This window comes from Neofelis nebulosa, chromosome 13, assembly GCF_028018385.1.
Source record: "Neofelis nebulosa isolate mNeoNeb1 chromosome 13, mNeoNeb1.pri, whole genome shotgun sequence".
Lineage (NCBI taxonomy): Eukaryota > Metazoa > Chordata > Mammalia > Carnivora > Felidae > Neofelis > Neofelis nebulosa.
In genome coordinates this window covers 36,897,971-36,915,984 of record NC_080794.1, presented here as the reverse complement: position 1 = coordinate 36,915,984, position 18,014 = coordinate 36,897,971, and the positions used below count along the sequence as shown (strand labels likewise).

General features: G+C 55.4%; 1 protein-coding gene across 7 annotated transcripts in view; it reads right to left on the bottom strand.

Annotated features, from left to right (window-relative positions):
- Positions 1-18,014, bottom strand: part of CDH23 (cadherin related 23) — a 416,105-nt gene that overhangs the window by 217,298 nt on the left and 180,793 nt on the right. For all 7 annotated transcript variants that reach the window (XM_058696615.1, XM_058696614.1, XM_058696613.1 and 4 more), the window contains exons 8-9: positions 14,390-14,518; positions 6,535-6,613 (exon numbers count right to left, since the gene is read on the bottom strand). In XM_058696615.1, the coding sequence (XP_058552598.1) occupies positions 6,535-6,613; positions 14,390-14,518 (208 nt within the window). The remainder of the gene's footprint in view (positions 1-6,534; positions 6,614-14,389; positions 14,519-18,014) is intronic.

Below are 18,014 nucleotides of genomic sequence, written 5' to 3'. Positions count from 1 at the left end.
TGTAGAATGGAGTAATAACGTCTCCCTCACAGACTGCTGTGAGAGATAAATGTGTCCAGCCAGTGCCTGGCACATGGCAGGCACCCAATAAATGGCTCTCCCTGCCCCTCACCCTGGGGAACACTCCAGAGCTGCAGAAGGCCCAGGCAGGCAGGGCTGTGATGGGAAAAGGGACGTGGCCTGCAAGGCAAGGACGATGAGGGAGGCGGGGCTTCTGTAGCCTGGAAGGTGTGGCTGGGCTGAGATAGAGGCTGTAAGGCAGGACATGGTAGAAAGCGCTGTCCAGGGTTTGTTCACCACACCCTCACACCCCAGGCACTGGAAAGGAGTCCGTTCAGCATCAGTCACAGGAAGGAGAGAATTAAATGACAGAACCCATCAGTCTAGCACGTGTGGAAAATGAAAACGCTTCCAATAAGGATTCAGATGGCGTCAGAACCACCTGGAGGGCTCCTTAAGCCCCCCTGCCCTGGGCATCTGATTCAGTAGTTCCAGGGTGGGGCCTGAGAGCTCCCATGTCCAACAAGAGTTCAGGGGCTGCTGCTGCTGGTCCACGGCCCCCACTTCACTTTGAGAACCGCTGCTCTGCAGCCTCTTGTAGATGGGCTCCCTACATCAGGGGATGGAGAAACCACAAAAACTCTGGGTATTTGCAGAAAGGTGACGGCAGGACAGAATCCTCAGTGCCCTTGGGGATGACTGATGGAAGCCTTCAACCTGGGCTCCTGGCCACTGGGGGAGCCCAGCTTGCTAGCATGTGAGAGTGGCCTTGGCTAGGAATGTGGGCTTCGGGCAGCATGACACCTGCGTGCCTCTGCCACATCCTGCTTCCCTGAGGGAGGAGGGAAATAAATGGTTGGCCTCTTTTGAGGGCCTACCATGCAACTGACCTATGTGACACTCACCAAACGCTGCCCATTTTAGACAGTGGCCTCACTTATGCTTATTTTCACAACTCTGCGAGAAAGATATGACTGGCCCCATTAAAAGCTGGGGAAACTGGTCCTTTGAGAGTTTCAGTCACCCACTCAAGGGTACTTAGGAAGACAGGGTTCTTCTCTGGAACAAACAATAGTCAGATGTTAAAGTAAGCAATTTCCCTGCTCAAGGGGGATCGAGAGGTATCTCAGGCGGTGGGCCGGTCCTGTGCCACTTGCCCCATCAGTCACCTCCTGTCACCTTGGCCTCCTCATCCTTCTTTGGCTCTGCTATCTCGGCTTCCCAATGTGACAGCCAGTTGGGGGACACCACGGCAGCCTCCTCTTGGGCCTGCTTGTTCTGCCTGCCCTCCTCCAGCCCACTGGCTCCAGTCTGACCACTGGAGCTTCACACAACACACCTCAACAACATCTCCCACCACCCCCTGCCCCGCCACCCACCCACCCCTAGAACTGGCTTGCTACCACCCTCAGGAGCAAGGCCTGGCATTCTCCTGAGCTGGGCATTCCATACCCTGCATGGCTGGGCCCTGCCTCCTTCTGTGGCCTCCCCTCACCAAGGTCTCCCTTGCAGGCTGCGCTCAGCCGTGCTGGATTACTGCAGTTCCACAAATGTACCGCACTCTCTGCTGCTCTGGGATCCTGGTAAACACTGTACTCTCTGCCTGTAACACCCTAAATCCACAGTTCCCGGGTAGTTCCTGCTCATCAGTTGGGGGGCGGCTTAGATGATCTCTTCTCGGTGAGTGTCCTCACCCCAGCGATGGCTGGGGGAGGTGGCCCCTCCCATGGATTCCTCCTCACTTCCTATTACAGATATTTTCAAACATACAGAGAAGTAGAGAGAACAGTCTAATGGACCTTCCAGGGAGCCATCACTCCATGTCAATAGCTACCGACGCAGCCCACATATCTCAGTCTGCTTCCCCACCTACCCTACAGGTTCCAGAGGCTGAGACAGTGCCTCCAGTCCCACACATTCTCGGGACATTAGCACAGCTCTTGGCTCAGAGAAGACCCTTGATCCAATGCGGGTGGATGCCAAGAGCGCACATTTGTTGAGCACTTACTATAAAATCAGACACTCTTCTACAAACTTATGTGTCTTTGCTCTCTGTATGTGCATAGCTTCCCTATGAGGCTCAGGCTACTCCTACTTTCCATTTCACAGACTGAAAAACTGACGCAGGTTACACAGTTAGCCAGTGGTAGCAGGCGAGCAAGGCGGTCTGACTCTGGAATAGAGCTGCCCACAGAAATAGGATGTGAGCCACATGTGGTATTTTACATTCTCTAGTAGCCATTAAACATTAAAAACATTCAACATTTAAAAAATAGATGAAATTAATTTTAATAATATGTTGTATTTCACTCAGTCTATCTAAAATAATATGACTTCGACATGTCATCAATATAAGACATTATTAATGAGATGCTTTATAACCTGTTTTGCATAATAAGTCTTCAAAATCCCCTGGGTTATCTTACAGACTAGCCACATATCAAGAGCTCAGTAGCCACAGGGCAACCGTACTGGCCAGCACAGCTAGCGGTCAGCACCCTGGACAGCAGCCACAGAACCTGCCCTCTCAACCACTTCCCTACTTAAATGGATGAAGGAAGAAATGAGTGAATAGAAGTTCCTAGGACCCCTGGGCCTGATCTTTCCTTGATAATTAATAATGCTTAATACTTTATGGCCCTTTAGAGTCTCTCTGGCACCATTTTATCTGCCATGGGGATTATTAACCCTGTACCATGGTTAAAGATTATGGGGTTAAGAGGGGTCAAACGCCTTTCTCTGACACACTGCTGCAGGTGGCAGAGTTGGGCCTTGAACCCACAACTCTGGACTGCAAGTCCAGTGCTCTGTATGGGGAGGGCCACAGCTGCCCCTTGAAGCAGGACTGTCTCCATCTGGCAAAGGAAGGTGTCTGTTGAGACCCCGGGCTGGGCTGGCCTTTGGGGATGGGAGCCCCATTTTGTTCGGGTCCTGAAGGAAGTGATGCCCTTGGTGAGTGGCAGGCCAGGCACAGGCTGAGGAAGCAGATGGGGCCCGTGCCAGGTCCTCTGTGGAAAAGAACCTTGTCATTCTTCAGTCTCAGTTTGGCCACAAGAGGCTGAGAACAAATTGATGGCAATGGAGCCATAACTTACCTCTGAAGGCCTCTTTGTTCTTGGCAAAACAAAGGGGTCATTAGTAATGGCGAAAGCGCTGGTGTGCAGACATAAATCCCCCCAGCTGCAGGGCTGATAAACAGCCCAGAGGGGATGGGGGCCTCAAGGAGCCCAGCAGGTTAACCGCACGCCATGGATCACGCATGGGCTCAGACTTGTGTCCGCCCACATACAGACAGAGCCACCCCCTTCCCAGGCTCTGGAGGTGCCCAGAGACTGGGTCACCCTCCGTGGCTGTCGGGACTCACACCTGGCTCTAGGAGCCACCAAGACCCTTGTTTTTCCTCTCAAATGAAAATGGCTCCCTAGTATTGAGGGCTGAAGCAGGCTCCCACAGGGTACTCAGGGCCAACTTGGGGCAGTCCATGTGAAGATGCCCTTGGGGGGCATTCCTTCTTCCTGCTTCAAGCCAAACAGACACTGGCTGAGCCTCCCAGGGAAGGGCCGAGACTTAACATCACTGGAAAGGCATGTGTGTGAGGCCAGGTCCTTGGGAGACAATGTGCTTTGCAGCAGTGTCTATGTGGTCAAATGAAGTAGAGTTGAGGCCACATCCTAGCTTTCAGTCTCCTGTTCCCCTGGGGGACTTCGCCCTTCTGCTGGTCTGCCTGCTTTAGGCTCACAGTGAGGCCAGGTTGCAGGAGGACCATGCCATCCCAGGGCCAGAGAAGGGCGGGCAGGAACAGGCAGGTGGGCAGCAGGATCGGGAGGGAAGGAAAAGGGAAACGTTTTCCTCCAGCTGCCTGAAAAGGATTTGGGTGGGGCTGCGGGTTTTGTGGCGACAAACACCCATGAGGGAGTTAAAGGACCACCAAGGCCATCCTATAAGCGAGGTCCAAGTGCTATCTTGGCAAGGATGGCAACTATTTGCTGCACGTGCTGCCCTCTCTCTTTCCACATCAGTAACAGGCTCTACCAATTGAGTACCGCACTGAGCCTGCTTGGCTTCATGGGTCCTCTTCAGGCAGCCATTACCAATCAATCACAGTTGGCATGTGAGAGGAAACCCATTTGTCAACCTTCCTGAAAAAGCCCTCAAAGCACATCTTTGCTGGCAGTGGGAATCCTATAAAGCTACGCTAAGTGCTCCAGGCCTTCCAGAAGTTTCTGCCTCCTGCCCCCACCTTTACACACATCGCCTACCTGTAGTTTCACATTCCGGGTTTCCTTTCTCATCCTGTGGTTCATACTTGGGGACCTGGCCCAGGAGAGCATGCCCCTGGAAATCTCGTAGGATGCTGCCACAGGCAATTGGCCCCAGACTTCAGGTTCCAGAGCCCAGCTCAGACACCCAAGGCTCAGCAGCTCTGCCCTCCAGCCTCCTGCTCCCAGGGGATGGGGTGAGGAGGGAGAGCTGGCTGGGGCCATCTTTGAAGGCTGGAGAGGGCCTCAGGGTCTGAGGCTGGTGGCCTAGCACCCAGCATGAACCTGGAATGGACCAACACCCTGGAGGATGGCCTTTCAGTGTCACTGCAGGAATTTCCCGTCTGGCCGTGACTGCAGGCTAGCTCCTGGCTCCTTGCTCCCCACCTCATCCAGGCGGGGGTATGTCTGGAACCAGCACACAGGCAATGAGATGAGGAGACAATCCCCCACCCAGCCTGGTGTCCCCTTCATGCTGTTACCTTATCTTGACCCCTCAACTATCATCCTTGGGGCTCACCGGTGTTTCTGCAGCTCTCCAGCACAAGCCCCTTGCCCCTGGGAGGCACTTGATTTGCTTCCCAAATTGAAAAACTCATAAAGGAGACCAACACCAGCATGGGCCTCCCTCCTCTGCTCAGTGGGAGAGGGCCCCCAAATTCTGGGGGTGGGGGGACTCTGCCTTCCTGCAGAACGGTTTCCTTCCTAGGACTAGCTTTCCCACACCCTGGCCTTAGGACCATCTGCACCTGGGGCACTGTGAGAAAGGACCATTCCTGGGCCCCACCCTAGTTCCATAGCATGAAACTCTCCATGGGTGCCAAGGACTCTATTTTTGGTAGGAGCCCCAGGTGATCCTTGGGCATTCTGGAATTTGAAAACCCACTACCCTGGAGTCACCTACCTTCCTTCCTTCTTTCCTTCCTTCCTTCCTCCCTCCCTCCCTCCCTCCCTCCCTCCCTTCTTCCCTCCCTCCCTTCCTTCCACAAGTCCATATTGGTGTTTACTCTGCTGAGTCTTGTGTGGGGCACCAGAATGGGGAGGAAGTGGGGTGGGGGAAGAGAGGCCCGAATCTATGCTGCTGCTGACCACATGAGCTGGGGTGGAATTTGCTTTGGGTCCTGGGCTGGAAGACACAATGGTAGTCATGCCAGCAGCTGCAGATCACAGGGAACCCACAATGCTCCTGATTTCCTGCGTTCCTGAGGATGGGGGGGGGTGGTTCTTCCCACCAGCTAACCCCCAACTTTGCAAGGTTATTATTGGCTGCTAGCAATAAAAATAATAACAGCAACTGACACTTATAAAGGACCTTAGATCCATTAACTGGGTTCTTTACATATATTAAGTCTTCTGACCCTTAACCATCCAAGGTAGGTACTCCTACTGCTCCCATTTTATGTTTGAGAAACTGAGGTATGGAGACCATCCCAAGGCAATACACTCACGAGACTCCATCCTCTGTGTTCTTCATCATTACACCTTGGTGTCTTTTGAGTTTTAGGGAAAATATGTCCCCAAAATGTTGCTCTCTGTTGTGGAGGTGTGGTCAGGAGAGGCGCCGGGGTAGACACTGGCCTGGTGGCCTGCCATCCTCCTGGCCATCAGTCTGGCCTGCCCACATGCACTAGGCTGACCCTTCACGGACCAGTGGGCAGGGAAGGAGGACACATGTGCGGTGGGCAGGGTACACAGGGACAGAGCCAGAGAGTGTGTGTGAGTGAGCAGCCTCTCATGGGCCTGTCACCGGCTCCCTCTCTCCAAAGCCACCCAGTCCTGGGACAGCCAAATGGAGCTGCTACATGATCCATCTTTGGGTGGGGATTTGAGGTCAGGGACGCCATCACCCAGAACCTTCTTTGTAGCCAGTCACCATTCCGCTCAACCGAGAGAGCGGGTGGGAGAGGAGGGGCTCTGTGCCTCCCTTGCGACCAGACATGAACTCCCAATGCTCAGAAATGTGATGGGAGCATGAAATCAGCTGAGGTGTAGCTCTATTCATTCTAAAATGATGTACAAATGCCACCCTTTCATCAAGTCAGAAAAGAAAACAAAGAAAAACAGAGCACTGAAGGAGGTTAGATGGGAGTCCCCAGTGACCCGGGCTCGGAGCCCCAAAGTGCTCACATGTCTCGGACCTTGGACAGTGGCACACACTCCTGTCACCCGACACCACCCCAGCAGCCCCCAACACCTTAGCCTCAGTCCCAAGCACCTCTCCTCCTTCCTGGCTCCTCCCTCCTTCATCCACTCAGTTCCCTTCCCAAGGCCTTACCTGAGACAATGGTGTAGCCAATCCCCCGGGGACGTCCTTTATCCTGGTCAATGGCAGTGATAACTCGCACGGTTGTGCCCTGGGCAGGAGAGAGGAGGGACCTGAGTTTGGTTGTCCAGCCCCCTGGGTGGCCTCCCTGTTGCAAGGCCAGCCTAGGAAGTAGCTGCTGAGTGCTCAGGTCTCGGCTGTCCCCATCACCCTGGGGACATAACACTGAGGCCTTGGCAAACACCTCAGAGTCCCATGGGGAGGCCCAATCTTGCTGATGCTATCATTCTCTCTCCGCCTCCCCATCTCCCTCCATCTGGTGTGACCACCCAGGAAAGAAGAGCATCCAGCTGGGGGACAAGAGATCTCATCTCTTTCTCAACCACCCATCAAATTGCTGTGGGACGTCAGGAGGGTTGCTGCACCTTTCTGGTGTCAGTTGTCCCACCTTAGTACGGGTAACAGCAATAACCCTGGGACCTTGCTTTCACTAGGACTTCAGTAAAGGAGAACATGGATCAATTACTCTACTAACGAAAGCATCATGAATCCTGAAAGTGAGTATCTCTAGGGATGACCCGGGAGGCCACCAAGGCCCTATGAACCATGCCCTATCCAGCAGTACCACCAGCGGTTCCTGCCTCAAATGGCTCTGTCGCACATCCTGTTCATCCTCCCTGCAGCAATGGGGGAGAAGGAGCCAGGTTCTGGGACCACCAGGATGAGGACTCGGGGGTCCCCGCTTTTAGGGAGTACACAGTCTATGGGGAGGGGTCGCAGACAGATTCACAGGCACTGCTATACACACATTAGGGTGTTTAGATGCGGAAATGTACCCCAAAGTGCAGAAGTCCACCTGGAGGAGCTGGCAAAGGGTTATACGGGCAGCAACATTTTGGCGGGTCATGAGAAATGAGTAGTTTTCCAGGGAGAGAAAATGATCCGGAAGGCAAACTAGGCAGCACAGGCAGAGGCCTGGAGCCATAAGACTCTCCAGGAAGAGATCCTGTCATATAATGGGCACATTCACATGTCAGTTGATGGGTCGGTTGGCTGATTGAATGAATGAACGTATACAAGACGATTCTCATTTCACCACCACCACCACTTGCTGGGTCGTCCCTTGCCCACGGCAACCTTCACCTTAGCCTCCAGGCCCTAGCACACCATTGTCTGGCCAGCCAAGCCTGTCCACCATGCCAGCCTGAGATTCTCGCCTGGGCTACAGTTCTCCCTGGTTAATAATGAGGAGGACAGGGGCGCCTGGGTGGCTCAGTCAGTTAAGCGTCCGACTTCGGCTCAGGTCATGATCTCGCGGTTTGTGGGTTCGAGCCCCACGTCGAGCCCCGCGTTGTGCTGACAGCTCAGAGCCGGGAGCCTGCTTCGGATTCTGTGTCTCACTCTCTCTCTGCCCCTCCTCTGCTCACGTTCTGTCCCTCTCTGTCTCTCAAAAATGAATAAACGTTAAAAAGAAAAAAAAAATAAATAATGAGCAGGACAGCCCTGTCCCCATCCCCTAGGGAAATGTCAACCCTGGCATTTACATGTCTAATGATGAACTCTTGTGGCCTTGATATGCTGCCTCTCACTCATTTGCTGCTCGTCAGCTAGAGGGTGAAGTCTGTAGGCCACGTGCTCCTGAACACCTTCTCCTGTGGAGAGAGTCTTGTTCTCTGACACGGAGGCCCTCTGAGGGGGAGGGGGGCCCGGGAGCGAGACACCTCCCCTCCAGACACAGAAGGGGCATTCACCACCTCACCCACTCGGGGCAGTGCTGCCCCTGCACAGCTCTCCCTCCATCCTCTCCTGGGCCCAGGTATGCAGCAATCTGGAACACCTCTAGGGTGGGCTGAGGGAAGGCGAGAATGTTCCAGGAGAAACACGGCCATTGCCCCGAGGCCAAGGCCGTGCAGAAAGCAGATGTGGCTCCCTCCTTGCCCCCCCCCCCCCCCCCGCTGGGATAAGGGATCCCAGAGCTCTGACGACACCCCCTGGGGGGAAATAGACTGTTACCAAGTCAGAGAAAGACATCATTAAATGAGCATCTCCCCAGGTGGGTTCTGAGGACCCAAAGTGGGTCAGAGCCCAGGAAGTTCCCGCTAAGGCAGGTGCTGTTCTTTCTCAAGCACTCACTCTGCTGCGGCAAACGCCTGCTAGGAACTCGTTTCCCCCTCACACGTACCCCAGTAGCCCCATTTTCCGGATGAGCAAACTGAGGAACTCGAGTTACGGGGCCTGGCCGTGGTCCCGTTGCAACGAATGAATGGTGAAACCAGGGTTCAAAGTCAGATACTTTGCCTCCAAAATGCTCTTGCCCTCCAGGCAACACTGCCTGTCTACCAGCTTCTGTGATAATGACGCTGTCATTTATGAAAGTCCCTGTGATGTGGCAGGCACCAACATAAGCACTTCACAAGCATTAGCTCATGTCACATTCGGGACCACTTACATGTCCCATCCTTCCCTTGGGCTTAGTGTAGTAAAGGCTCCTAGAAGTTAGTAAAGTGGTTAAAACAACAACAACAACAACAACAACAACAACAACCCTGTTAGCCTTTGCTCTCTTGGGCTTTCTGGTCTGATGACAGACTCTTCTCCTGTAACATCAGTTAATGGTCCCAAACCCAGGCATCTGTGTGTGTGTGTGTGTGTGTGTGTGGGGGGGGGTCATTCAGGAGGCATTCATCAGATTTGCAGAGTCTATGCTAACTGCTCTCCCCGGTATCACCCCACATAGGGCACTTTTGGGGGTGTCTGCCTTTCTGGGGGCCACTCCTCACATGGGGGGGCCTGGATTTGTCCCCAGGGGGAGGTCCCAACGGTGTGAGTCTTGGGTGCCAGGACGGGCTTTCTGGACACGGGAACAACCCCCTCTTTTCTAGAGCCCCACGTGGCCTGGGCCCCAAACGTGTTCCAGTATGAGGGTTCCCAGGTCCCAGGCAGCCCCTGGCCTGCTGAGGGCACAGACTAGCCTGCCAGGTTAACTGGGCCCCGAGGCTACCAGAACACCTTTCCAGAAGGTCACTAAACAAGAAACCTCAAGGTGCGACTGCAGGTCTCCGGGCATACAATCCGGGAGTGGCTGGGCTGAGCTGGGCCTAGTGACCCCCGGAGGACTGAAACGGGGCCGGTGGTGGCCCGTGCAAATAAGGGACCTGGTGGCCAAAGAGTCCTGGGAGCACCTTCCCCACGGGCACTCCCACCCTGGGCTGCCGGTGGAGCTCCAAGGGGCCGGCAGGCAATCCAGGACGAGATGACGAGGAGGCCGGCTCTCCCCAGGAAGAGCCACACCTGAGCTTCTGGGAAGTGAGATCCAACAGGCTCCTGACAAAGTTTGGGGTTTCATCTCTTTTTGGGTAAATAAATCCATTTTTAATAAAACCCTGAGCTTTTAATACAAGTGCAGCCACAAAGACTGGAAATGTTATGAGAAGGAATTAACGGGGAGGAATGGGGGCTCTTGGGATCCCACGGCTCTTGTTTCGGAGTCTCAGTAATTATATTTTCAATATACTGAAACTTATTTCCAAAGACGAGGGGATGGGGAAGCATGGCCCCTGCCCGGCCCAGAGCCAGGCCCCTAACTGCCTGGCCCTCCAGCTAGGGGTGGGGTTGGCTGGGAGAGTAGGTGGGAAGGCCCAGGAGGGTCAGGGAAGGGTCCACCCTGCCACGAGGCTCCTCCTGTCACAGGAACCCATGTTGTAAGCAGGAGGCCTCCTGGGAAAGGAGGCTCCCCTGCGAGGTTAAGGGGGCACAGGCCCCCAGGGTCCCGGCTCCTGGTGGCGGATAGAGCAGTATGGTGACGGGGTTCGGGGTTTGACTGGTGCCAGGCTGTCTGGGCTGCGAACCCTTCGAGTGAATTACTTGATCTCTCGCTGCCTTGTTTTCCCCATCTATAAAATGGGTATCATGACAGCCTCCACCCCTGAGCAACTGATATTTGTGAAGCACTTGGAACTGCACCCAGGACGCCCAGCAAATGCTATAGACGTGACGGTCACTGTTCACGGGGACCACCATGAGATCTGATGCAAGCTGAGTTGCCTCTCCATAGGGAGCGCATGCATGTGATGTTCCAAAGGACTTCGGCACGTTCAGACTCCCTAGCACTCCAGAATCCTACCACGCATTCTACGGGTAAGGTGTTTTCTGGGTGTCCTATAGAGAGAGCAGCTAACAGCCCAGGGAGAGCTAGCACTGGTTAAACACCTACTCTGTGCCAAGCACCGTGCTGGGCACCCAACACAGGTACTCTCACATTTTCCTCACAAGCCCCAGTGCAGGGGAATATGTGAGGAAACGGAGGCTCAGAGGGTTCTAGAATTGGTCTCAAGTCCCAAAGTGTGGGGTGCGGATGACTGGGGAATGGAGGGCTGGGTTGAGGTGGGTCTGGGGGACTCCACGGCTGGCAGAGGTGACAGGCCCGGGGCTCTGTGCCCAGTAGGTGTGCCAAAGCCAGGGGTGGGGGAGGTGTGCGAAACAGCCCCTGCCTCCGAGGTCTGGGTACTGGCGGGGGGAAGTCGGGGGCGGAGCTGAGAGGAGCTCAGACTTCTCTAGAAGGAACTTGTGTCTCCCTTCTGGGTGGCCTGCCTTTTCCAAAGCAGCCGGCCAGGACAGGAGCTGGAGCTATAACCCATCAGGCTCTGCCGGGCCTCGGGGGTCCCAGCCCACCTCTCTCCCCTGGGACTGCTTTCCCGGTTCCATGACAAGATTAAGGACTTGAAAGGTGGACACAGTTTGCTTCAGGAGGTGGGAGGCACCCGTGGGGGGAGGGGGCCCGTGGGGGCTGCAGGGGACTTCCGACAAGAGCTGCCACAGCAGATTCTGAGGCAGAAAATCCTATTTCTCAGTCCTTAATTCCAGTCAATTCCAGTCAAAGGGCTGATAGGCATCAGCTGGCAGTAATTTGTGCAGTTTATCCGCTCTTTTCACCTTCTATCGGTCCTTCACTGACGGGCAGGTCGACATGCCGCTGCTCGAGTGAGGAAATTAAAATTTGATGCAATAATCCCAAATAAGAAGGATTTTATTAGGTAATATATACACTTTAGATGAGGCATGCTGGCCCGATACACTGATAGAGAGAGGCATACATGCTGGGAGCCGCAGATAAAGAGGAAGAGTGAGGCAGAGTGGGCCGGAGTCCGAATGGAGGCCCCGAGGCCAGCAGAGGCAAGGCTGGGAGTGGGGATGCCTGGGTCCTCGGGTCGAGGAGGCTGGGCCTGCCACAGTGCTCCTTGGCCCTGGCCGGCCTGGGAAGTACTGGGTTAAGTCAGGATTCCACACTGTAAAGGGACACGCAGGGCCCGGATCAAGGCATGGAAACCCATTAGAAGCCTGGGAAAATCACGCTCGGAGTATATGGGAATCGGCCTGCAGCAGAAAAGGCTGTGCTAGGGACACACAAGTGACAGTGCTCCTTTTAAGTGTGGGGACAGGGTGGAGAGGCCGAGCTGTGTGCCCACAAGAAGATTCTGTGAGTGCCCGGGAAAGTCCGAAACCTCCCCCTTACTTCCTCGTCTGGCTCCCCTGAGCCCAGTCGTGACCTAAGTGGTGGGGCTCACACTTGCTCCCTGGGAGCTCCTGGGGCATTGGCTTTAGTGGCCTCACGGCGCCAAAGGGACAACCTACTCATAACCACTGTGACCGAATGCCTCGCTGGGTACTCTACACAAGCATGCAACCTCTAATCCTTGAAGCCCTCGGGGGATGGAGACACTACTGTAGACATTCCCAGTCTGTTTCCCAGCGAGGAAGCCATCCAGAGCATGTGTGATTTGGCCAAGGTGGGTGCGGGGACCTGCTCCCAGTTTCCCTGGCTGCCTGGTCACCATCACATCCTCACTTCAACCAACAAGTTGGCTTTGAGCATCTTCTCTGCACTCAGCCCTGGGCACGATGCCCTGGGAGACCCACTGGAAGCCTGAGACCAGGTCCCAGAGACTCAGGTACCTTGACTACCAGGAGCTCCAAAATAACCCACTCACACGTCGGTGAACATTATAGGGACAACTATAATTCAGTGGTAAATTATGCAACACAGGGAGGGGTGAGGGAAAGAAATGGCTGGTTACGTCTGCGGGCTGGTGAGGATAAAGCCAGGAAAAAAAAAACATCAAAGAAAAGTGGCCAGTGAGCTGGGAACCAATAGACGGGCAGATTTTGTACTGGTGATAGGAGCAGCCGTAAGGGGTGATGAGGATGGCAGGATGGTGAGAGGGCTGGTCTGACCAGGACATCGTTTGTTCGTTCGTTCGTTCGTTCATTCGTCCATTCATTCATTCATTCACTCCACAAACACATCCTTAGCACCCTTGATGTGCTATGCCCACAGCAGTCCCAATCCCTGCCCAACTACGCTTCCAGTCCAGCAGGGAAGCAGAGGCTGAGCCAGCTGTCCAAGAGCGCTGAGTGCTAAGAAGGGGACATCTAGGGGCCAGGGACAGTTGGAAGGGCCTATCTTCTCTGAAAGGCCAGGGAAGGACTCCCCGGGCTGAGAAGATGTGGGGGTAGCAAAGAGACTTTGGAATGAGATAGCCTTTAGTCTCAAAAGCTAGAGGTCCTGCTGTCCATGGACCACTAAGAAAGAGAAGGTGAGGAGGGGGGCATTGAGATGCCCCCCTCCACCCCAAAAACATCTCCAGATGCCTGCAGCAGGAGACTAAAAAGGATCTTGCCTGTTAGGGCCTCCAGCCCATACCTGGCCCCAAGAAAGACATGGCTACTACCCCCACAAACCCGGAGACTAAAGCACAGTGCTTCGAGGATGCCATGGTCAGGATGGACCACAGCCTCCAAACTGGAGGTCAGGCTTCCCTGGCCTGCGGTGGCCTTACAGGTACAGTCTGCACCCTGATCAAGGGAAGCCTGCCTTTCACTGATAACCTAATCCTGTGAGCCTATGCAGGTGTGCATGTGGGTGCCCTGCTTTGCTCTCCAAGTTGTGTGTCTTTCCTCTAAGCACATTGAGCTCCGTCAAAAGGAAGGGCACGTTTTTCTTTCCACAAGAGAGACTCCCCAAGCTGCATGTCCAGGGTTGCACCTGCTGAGAGGAGCCAGTTTTTCTTAATTTATCAGCCCAGTGTGTGTTTTAGTCGAGTTTGTGCAAAACCACGGATGGCGACCAGGCAAGGGATAGGCGAGTGAAGCTGCCCGCTCCCAGCCCCTGCCAAGCAGGCAGTAGCACGTCTGGATCTCGAAGATTCCCAGTCACAACCGACTGAACCAGAGGCAGACACAGAGCCCAAGGGCAGCCAATCTCCTGGCTGGCTGGAGATCGGTGACTGTGCAGTGTGGCACAGAACCATGAGCGCAGCCAACCAGGTGCCTCTTTTGAAAACGTGGACTTGAGAAATCCAAAGACACAGCAGTTAGGAGGAGCAGCCAGAGCTGTGTGCTCTCAGAGAAGAGCCAGGCCAGAGAGGGTTGGGGAGAGGGGGGCAAACGGCCGCCATCTTAGGCAGCACTGGTTGGCTGGGAGAGGCAGATCGACCCATGAACATGGCTGGGCCCAAATCTGTTTGGGTAAGCCTGGCTGAGTCCAAATGCGCTCTCCAGACCAGGCTGGTTCCACAGGCATCCCTAGTATCCCACATAAATCTTTCTGAGCTGCTCCTGTTTGTTTATGCTAGTAAGTCTTTGTGTTTTGCTTCTTGGAACCCTCTGGGGATGAAGTGAGAGGGTGAGGACACGGGGTGCGGTATGAAGAGGGGGTTGGGTTTTCACTGTGCCAAGACACCCATCACTGACATGCACAGGGATTGAAGGGAATAAGAAATGCCAAGGAAGAGCCTGTCCTACCAAACAGGGCCCCCGTCCCCAACGGAAGCTCAGAGGGAAGCCCCACGAGGGCCAGGGAGCATCTTACCGGAGGAGAATGCTCATAGATGTTAGTGCTGTAAGGCAGGTTGATGAAGATAGGGTCCATGTCCTGGACATCTGTGATGATGATGGCCAAGTTGGCCAGGGTAGACAGAGGCCTGGTCTTGTCTTGATCCTTAGAGGACAGAGAACACACAGCCTTAGGTTGTGACATTATTGACACGCGTGCGCACGCACACACACACACACACACACACACACACATACACCTGCACACACAACACCCATGTGCACAAACCTGTGTGCCTATGTACGCACAGGTTCCCACACTCCTGCACAAAGATCGTTAGTACACAGAAGTTCAAGAACTCTAAGAACCCACGGTGATCTCTGACCTGTGCAGGAAAACGCAAACAGGGTCCCCAAGGCCCAGCAGAAGGTGGCTTATCCAGTGTCACAGAGGAGGGTTAGGGTAGATCTCCCCCCCCCCCCCCCCGGCCCCGCCCAGCCTAGCCCTGATCATGCTGGACACCTCACGGGTGGGATGACCGGCTTGGGGTAAAGAGACAGTGCTGTCCTTAGCAACTTGTCTTGATTCAGGCAGAGGCCACTGGCTGCCGTCATGCCTACTTCCTGCCCCCTGTCACCCCAGGGCAGCAAGGGAAGGACCAGGATGGGCGTTCCTCAGAAGAAAGGCCCTCTCACAGGACAGGGGGCTAGTCTGAGACCTGTATCCCCGCCCCCTCCCCGTCCGCACCCAGGGTTTAGTGGTCAAGCAACTTTTCTGACAGAACAGCAGGGGGAGCTCCGGGGCATGTGACATTTGGGGGACTCCAGGAAGAAATCCTGAGAGGTCGTGTAGGCCATCCCCCTGCGGCCAGGCAGGCCGTGTTTGAACCCTCCTAGTCAATTGGAAATTTAGTCTTATGAAAGCTCACCAGGAGAGGAAATCAGAAACACATCTTCTATTGCCCCCAAATACACAGCCCCCCATGATAAACTGATTAAATAGCCCACTGCTATCGAATAACGATAGCCAAGAGGAACAGAAACTACACGCTGAATACACGTTTCGTACCAGGCACTGCGCTCGCGCCTTGTTTGCTTTTGTAGATACTATGTGCCCATTATTCAGATATGTTCACCGAGACTCACAGAGGTTAAGTAACTTGCCCAGAGTCACGCAGAAGGTGCATGCGTAGCCCAGACTCAAACTCAGATCCTTTTGCAATACAAACCTGCCCTGTTTTGATCTGGGGCCCTGACGTCATCTCAGCCCCTGACTTGCTGGGTCACTCTGCCTAAGTTCTCTTCCTTCGTGGGGTCTCAATTTCCTTCTCTGGGAGACGAAGGGGCTCAACACAATGACCTCCGTGAACCCTCAGGCCTGTACATTCTCTGGTCTGGGATTTGAGAGTGACCGTCTTCTGATGGAGTCTCCCTTGGTCTGGGGTGACCTGACTGATGCAAAGCATTCTCCCCATTTCAACAAGCCTAGAGCCTGTTCCTGCCCTCCAGGTACACAGGTGCAGCAGTAGAGTCTTTGGCGGGGGAGAGGGCAGGTTGTCCTAAGAGTCCTCAGGGACAGTCACGGAGAGAGTGAGGGACTTTGGGGATGAGGGGTGCGTGCGGTAGGGTGGGGGAGAGTCTGGACGCAGGAGGAGCTGGGCAGAGGATCCATCAGGGAGACACCTTCCCAGACTCTAAGACAATGGAACCCACAGCCCAGGCTTGGGGGCTGCCCGTGGTAAGAGCTCTCCGCCAGGGACCTGAACAACCAGGCAGACAGGGCCAGAGTGGGAGGAACAGAAAGCCCCTTGACTTTCGGAGCAGGGGAGGCCAGTGACCCTCATTTGCCGTTAGCAGTCTTCTGTGGGCAGCTGGCTTTGTCCGGCCTGGCACGTGCCCTCCCCTCCGTCCCGCAGTCCTGGGGCCACAGCCTTGCTCCCGCCACAGATGTCCCCATGCAGCCTATCTCGGATTCCACGGCTGGGGAATGGGGATGGCAGAGGGCACCCTGGCAGGGCAGGCGACACGCTGGGCTCCCAGCTGCCACTCTGGGGCCTGCAGCTCTCGGCAGCCGTCTCCGGGGAAGTCCTCACATTTCCCCACCTGGTGCCCTCCCCGTGGCGGCTGGGACCCCACCCTGCTCCCTGTGATGCCACACAGGAGACTCTCCTTGGGGAAATGCCCAGCAGCCAAGGGCACAGCACGGGTCCTAGGGGGGACTGTGCAGGTGCAGGAGCCATCAATATCGAAGGGCTGCTCCCGTTCTATTGCTTCAGAGCCTGAGCGCTGGGAGATTAACAGCAATTTAACTGTATTCACCGTCTCAGCTCGAGCCCAGGCCTCTTGACAGGCCTGGCCACCCAGACCTGAGCCTGTGCCCAGCTCTGGTCTCTCCCCCACCAGCCCAAAGCCATTTTTACGGAAGATGGAAATTACTCCACAGAGACAGCCTCATAGCAAGAAAGAGAGCAAGCGTCTGTGCATTTCTGGGCCCCGGTGTGGGCAAATGGCGGGTGGCGGGAGGGACACCGCAGCTGGGTGCGGGGGCAAGGGAGTGCACAAGGGTGCAGGTGCGTGCAGAAAGCGGACCCTGCTCTCGCAAGCCCCGTCGGTCCCAGAAGTCAGGTTTACTAACAGCAGCACACGTGGCCTCCCAGGCGACGAACACGGAACCAGGGGAGAAAGGGAAGAACGTGAATGTCTCCTGCAGCGGCCTCCCCAGAAAAAGAGTGCGTTTCCTGGTTCTTGGGGCCTCTCTCCACCTTGCCCAAGCCTGGGGGAGCCCCACCTTTCACACTGGACCCTCGACCTAGTCCGTGTGTCTTACCCCAGGATCCGGGCTCTGTGACCGGCCAAGTGGAGCCCCCAGCACCACTGGCAGTCCCCGCTGCAGCGACACGGGGCCAGAGGGCGTGTGTCAGGCGATAAGGGACAAACGGCCACCAGCTCTTGCCCTGCGGCCTGCTGAGGGCTCCGGCTGTGCCTGGAGAAGAGGCAGGAGCAGGCAAGACAGGAAGGCAGGGGTAGGAGCCTGCTTAGGGTGTGGCCTGACTGTCCCTCAGGTCCTCCCGAACAGCAGGCGACAGAGGCCGAGCCGCTGTGATGTTCTGGAAACTCAGAAACTCCTGGCCGTGGGGGCCCCGGACGGGTGGCAGATAAGCCAGGTTTGAATGCTCGCTCCCTGCTACTCGTCGGCTTGTGAGTCTCAACAGCGTCAGCCATATAACGGGACGATGATTCTCTCTCTCCTCCCTCTCCTCACTAACTGAACCCGGAATTTCCAGGCCCCAGCGCGGTCCTTGGAGCACATAGCGTGCCCTACTCAGGATGCCTGGACCCTCTGGTCCCTGCATATCGGGTGGTGTCACGACATAGCTGGCTTCCCACCTCTGCCTGATGTTCCAGAGAGCAAGGGGACACCCCACACCACGGATGTCCTGTGGGATTACCAGCGCGGGCACGGGAGTGAAGCTGCTGAGTCACCACCGTCACCGGAATGGCTCCCGTGCCTCAGTTTCTTCGTCTGTAACATGGGTCACTTGGCATTTATTACTTATGAGCTGGGGCTGCCGTGGGGATTCATGGAGACCATCCACCCGAGTGCTCAGCCCAGCCCGGCCCTTGGTCTCACTGTGACTATCACCAGCATCACGATGGCTGAG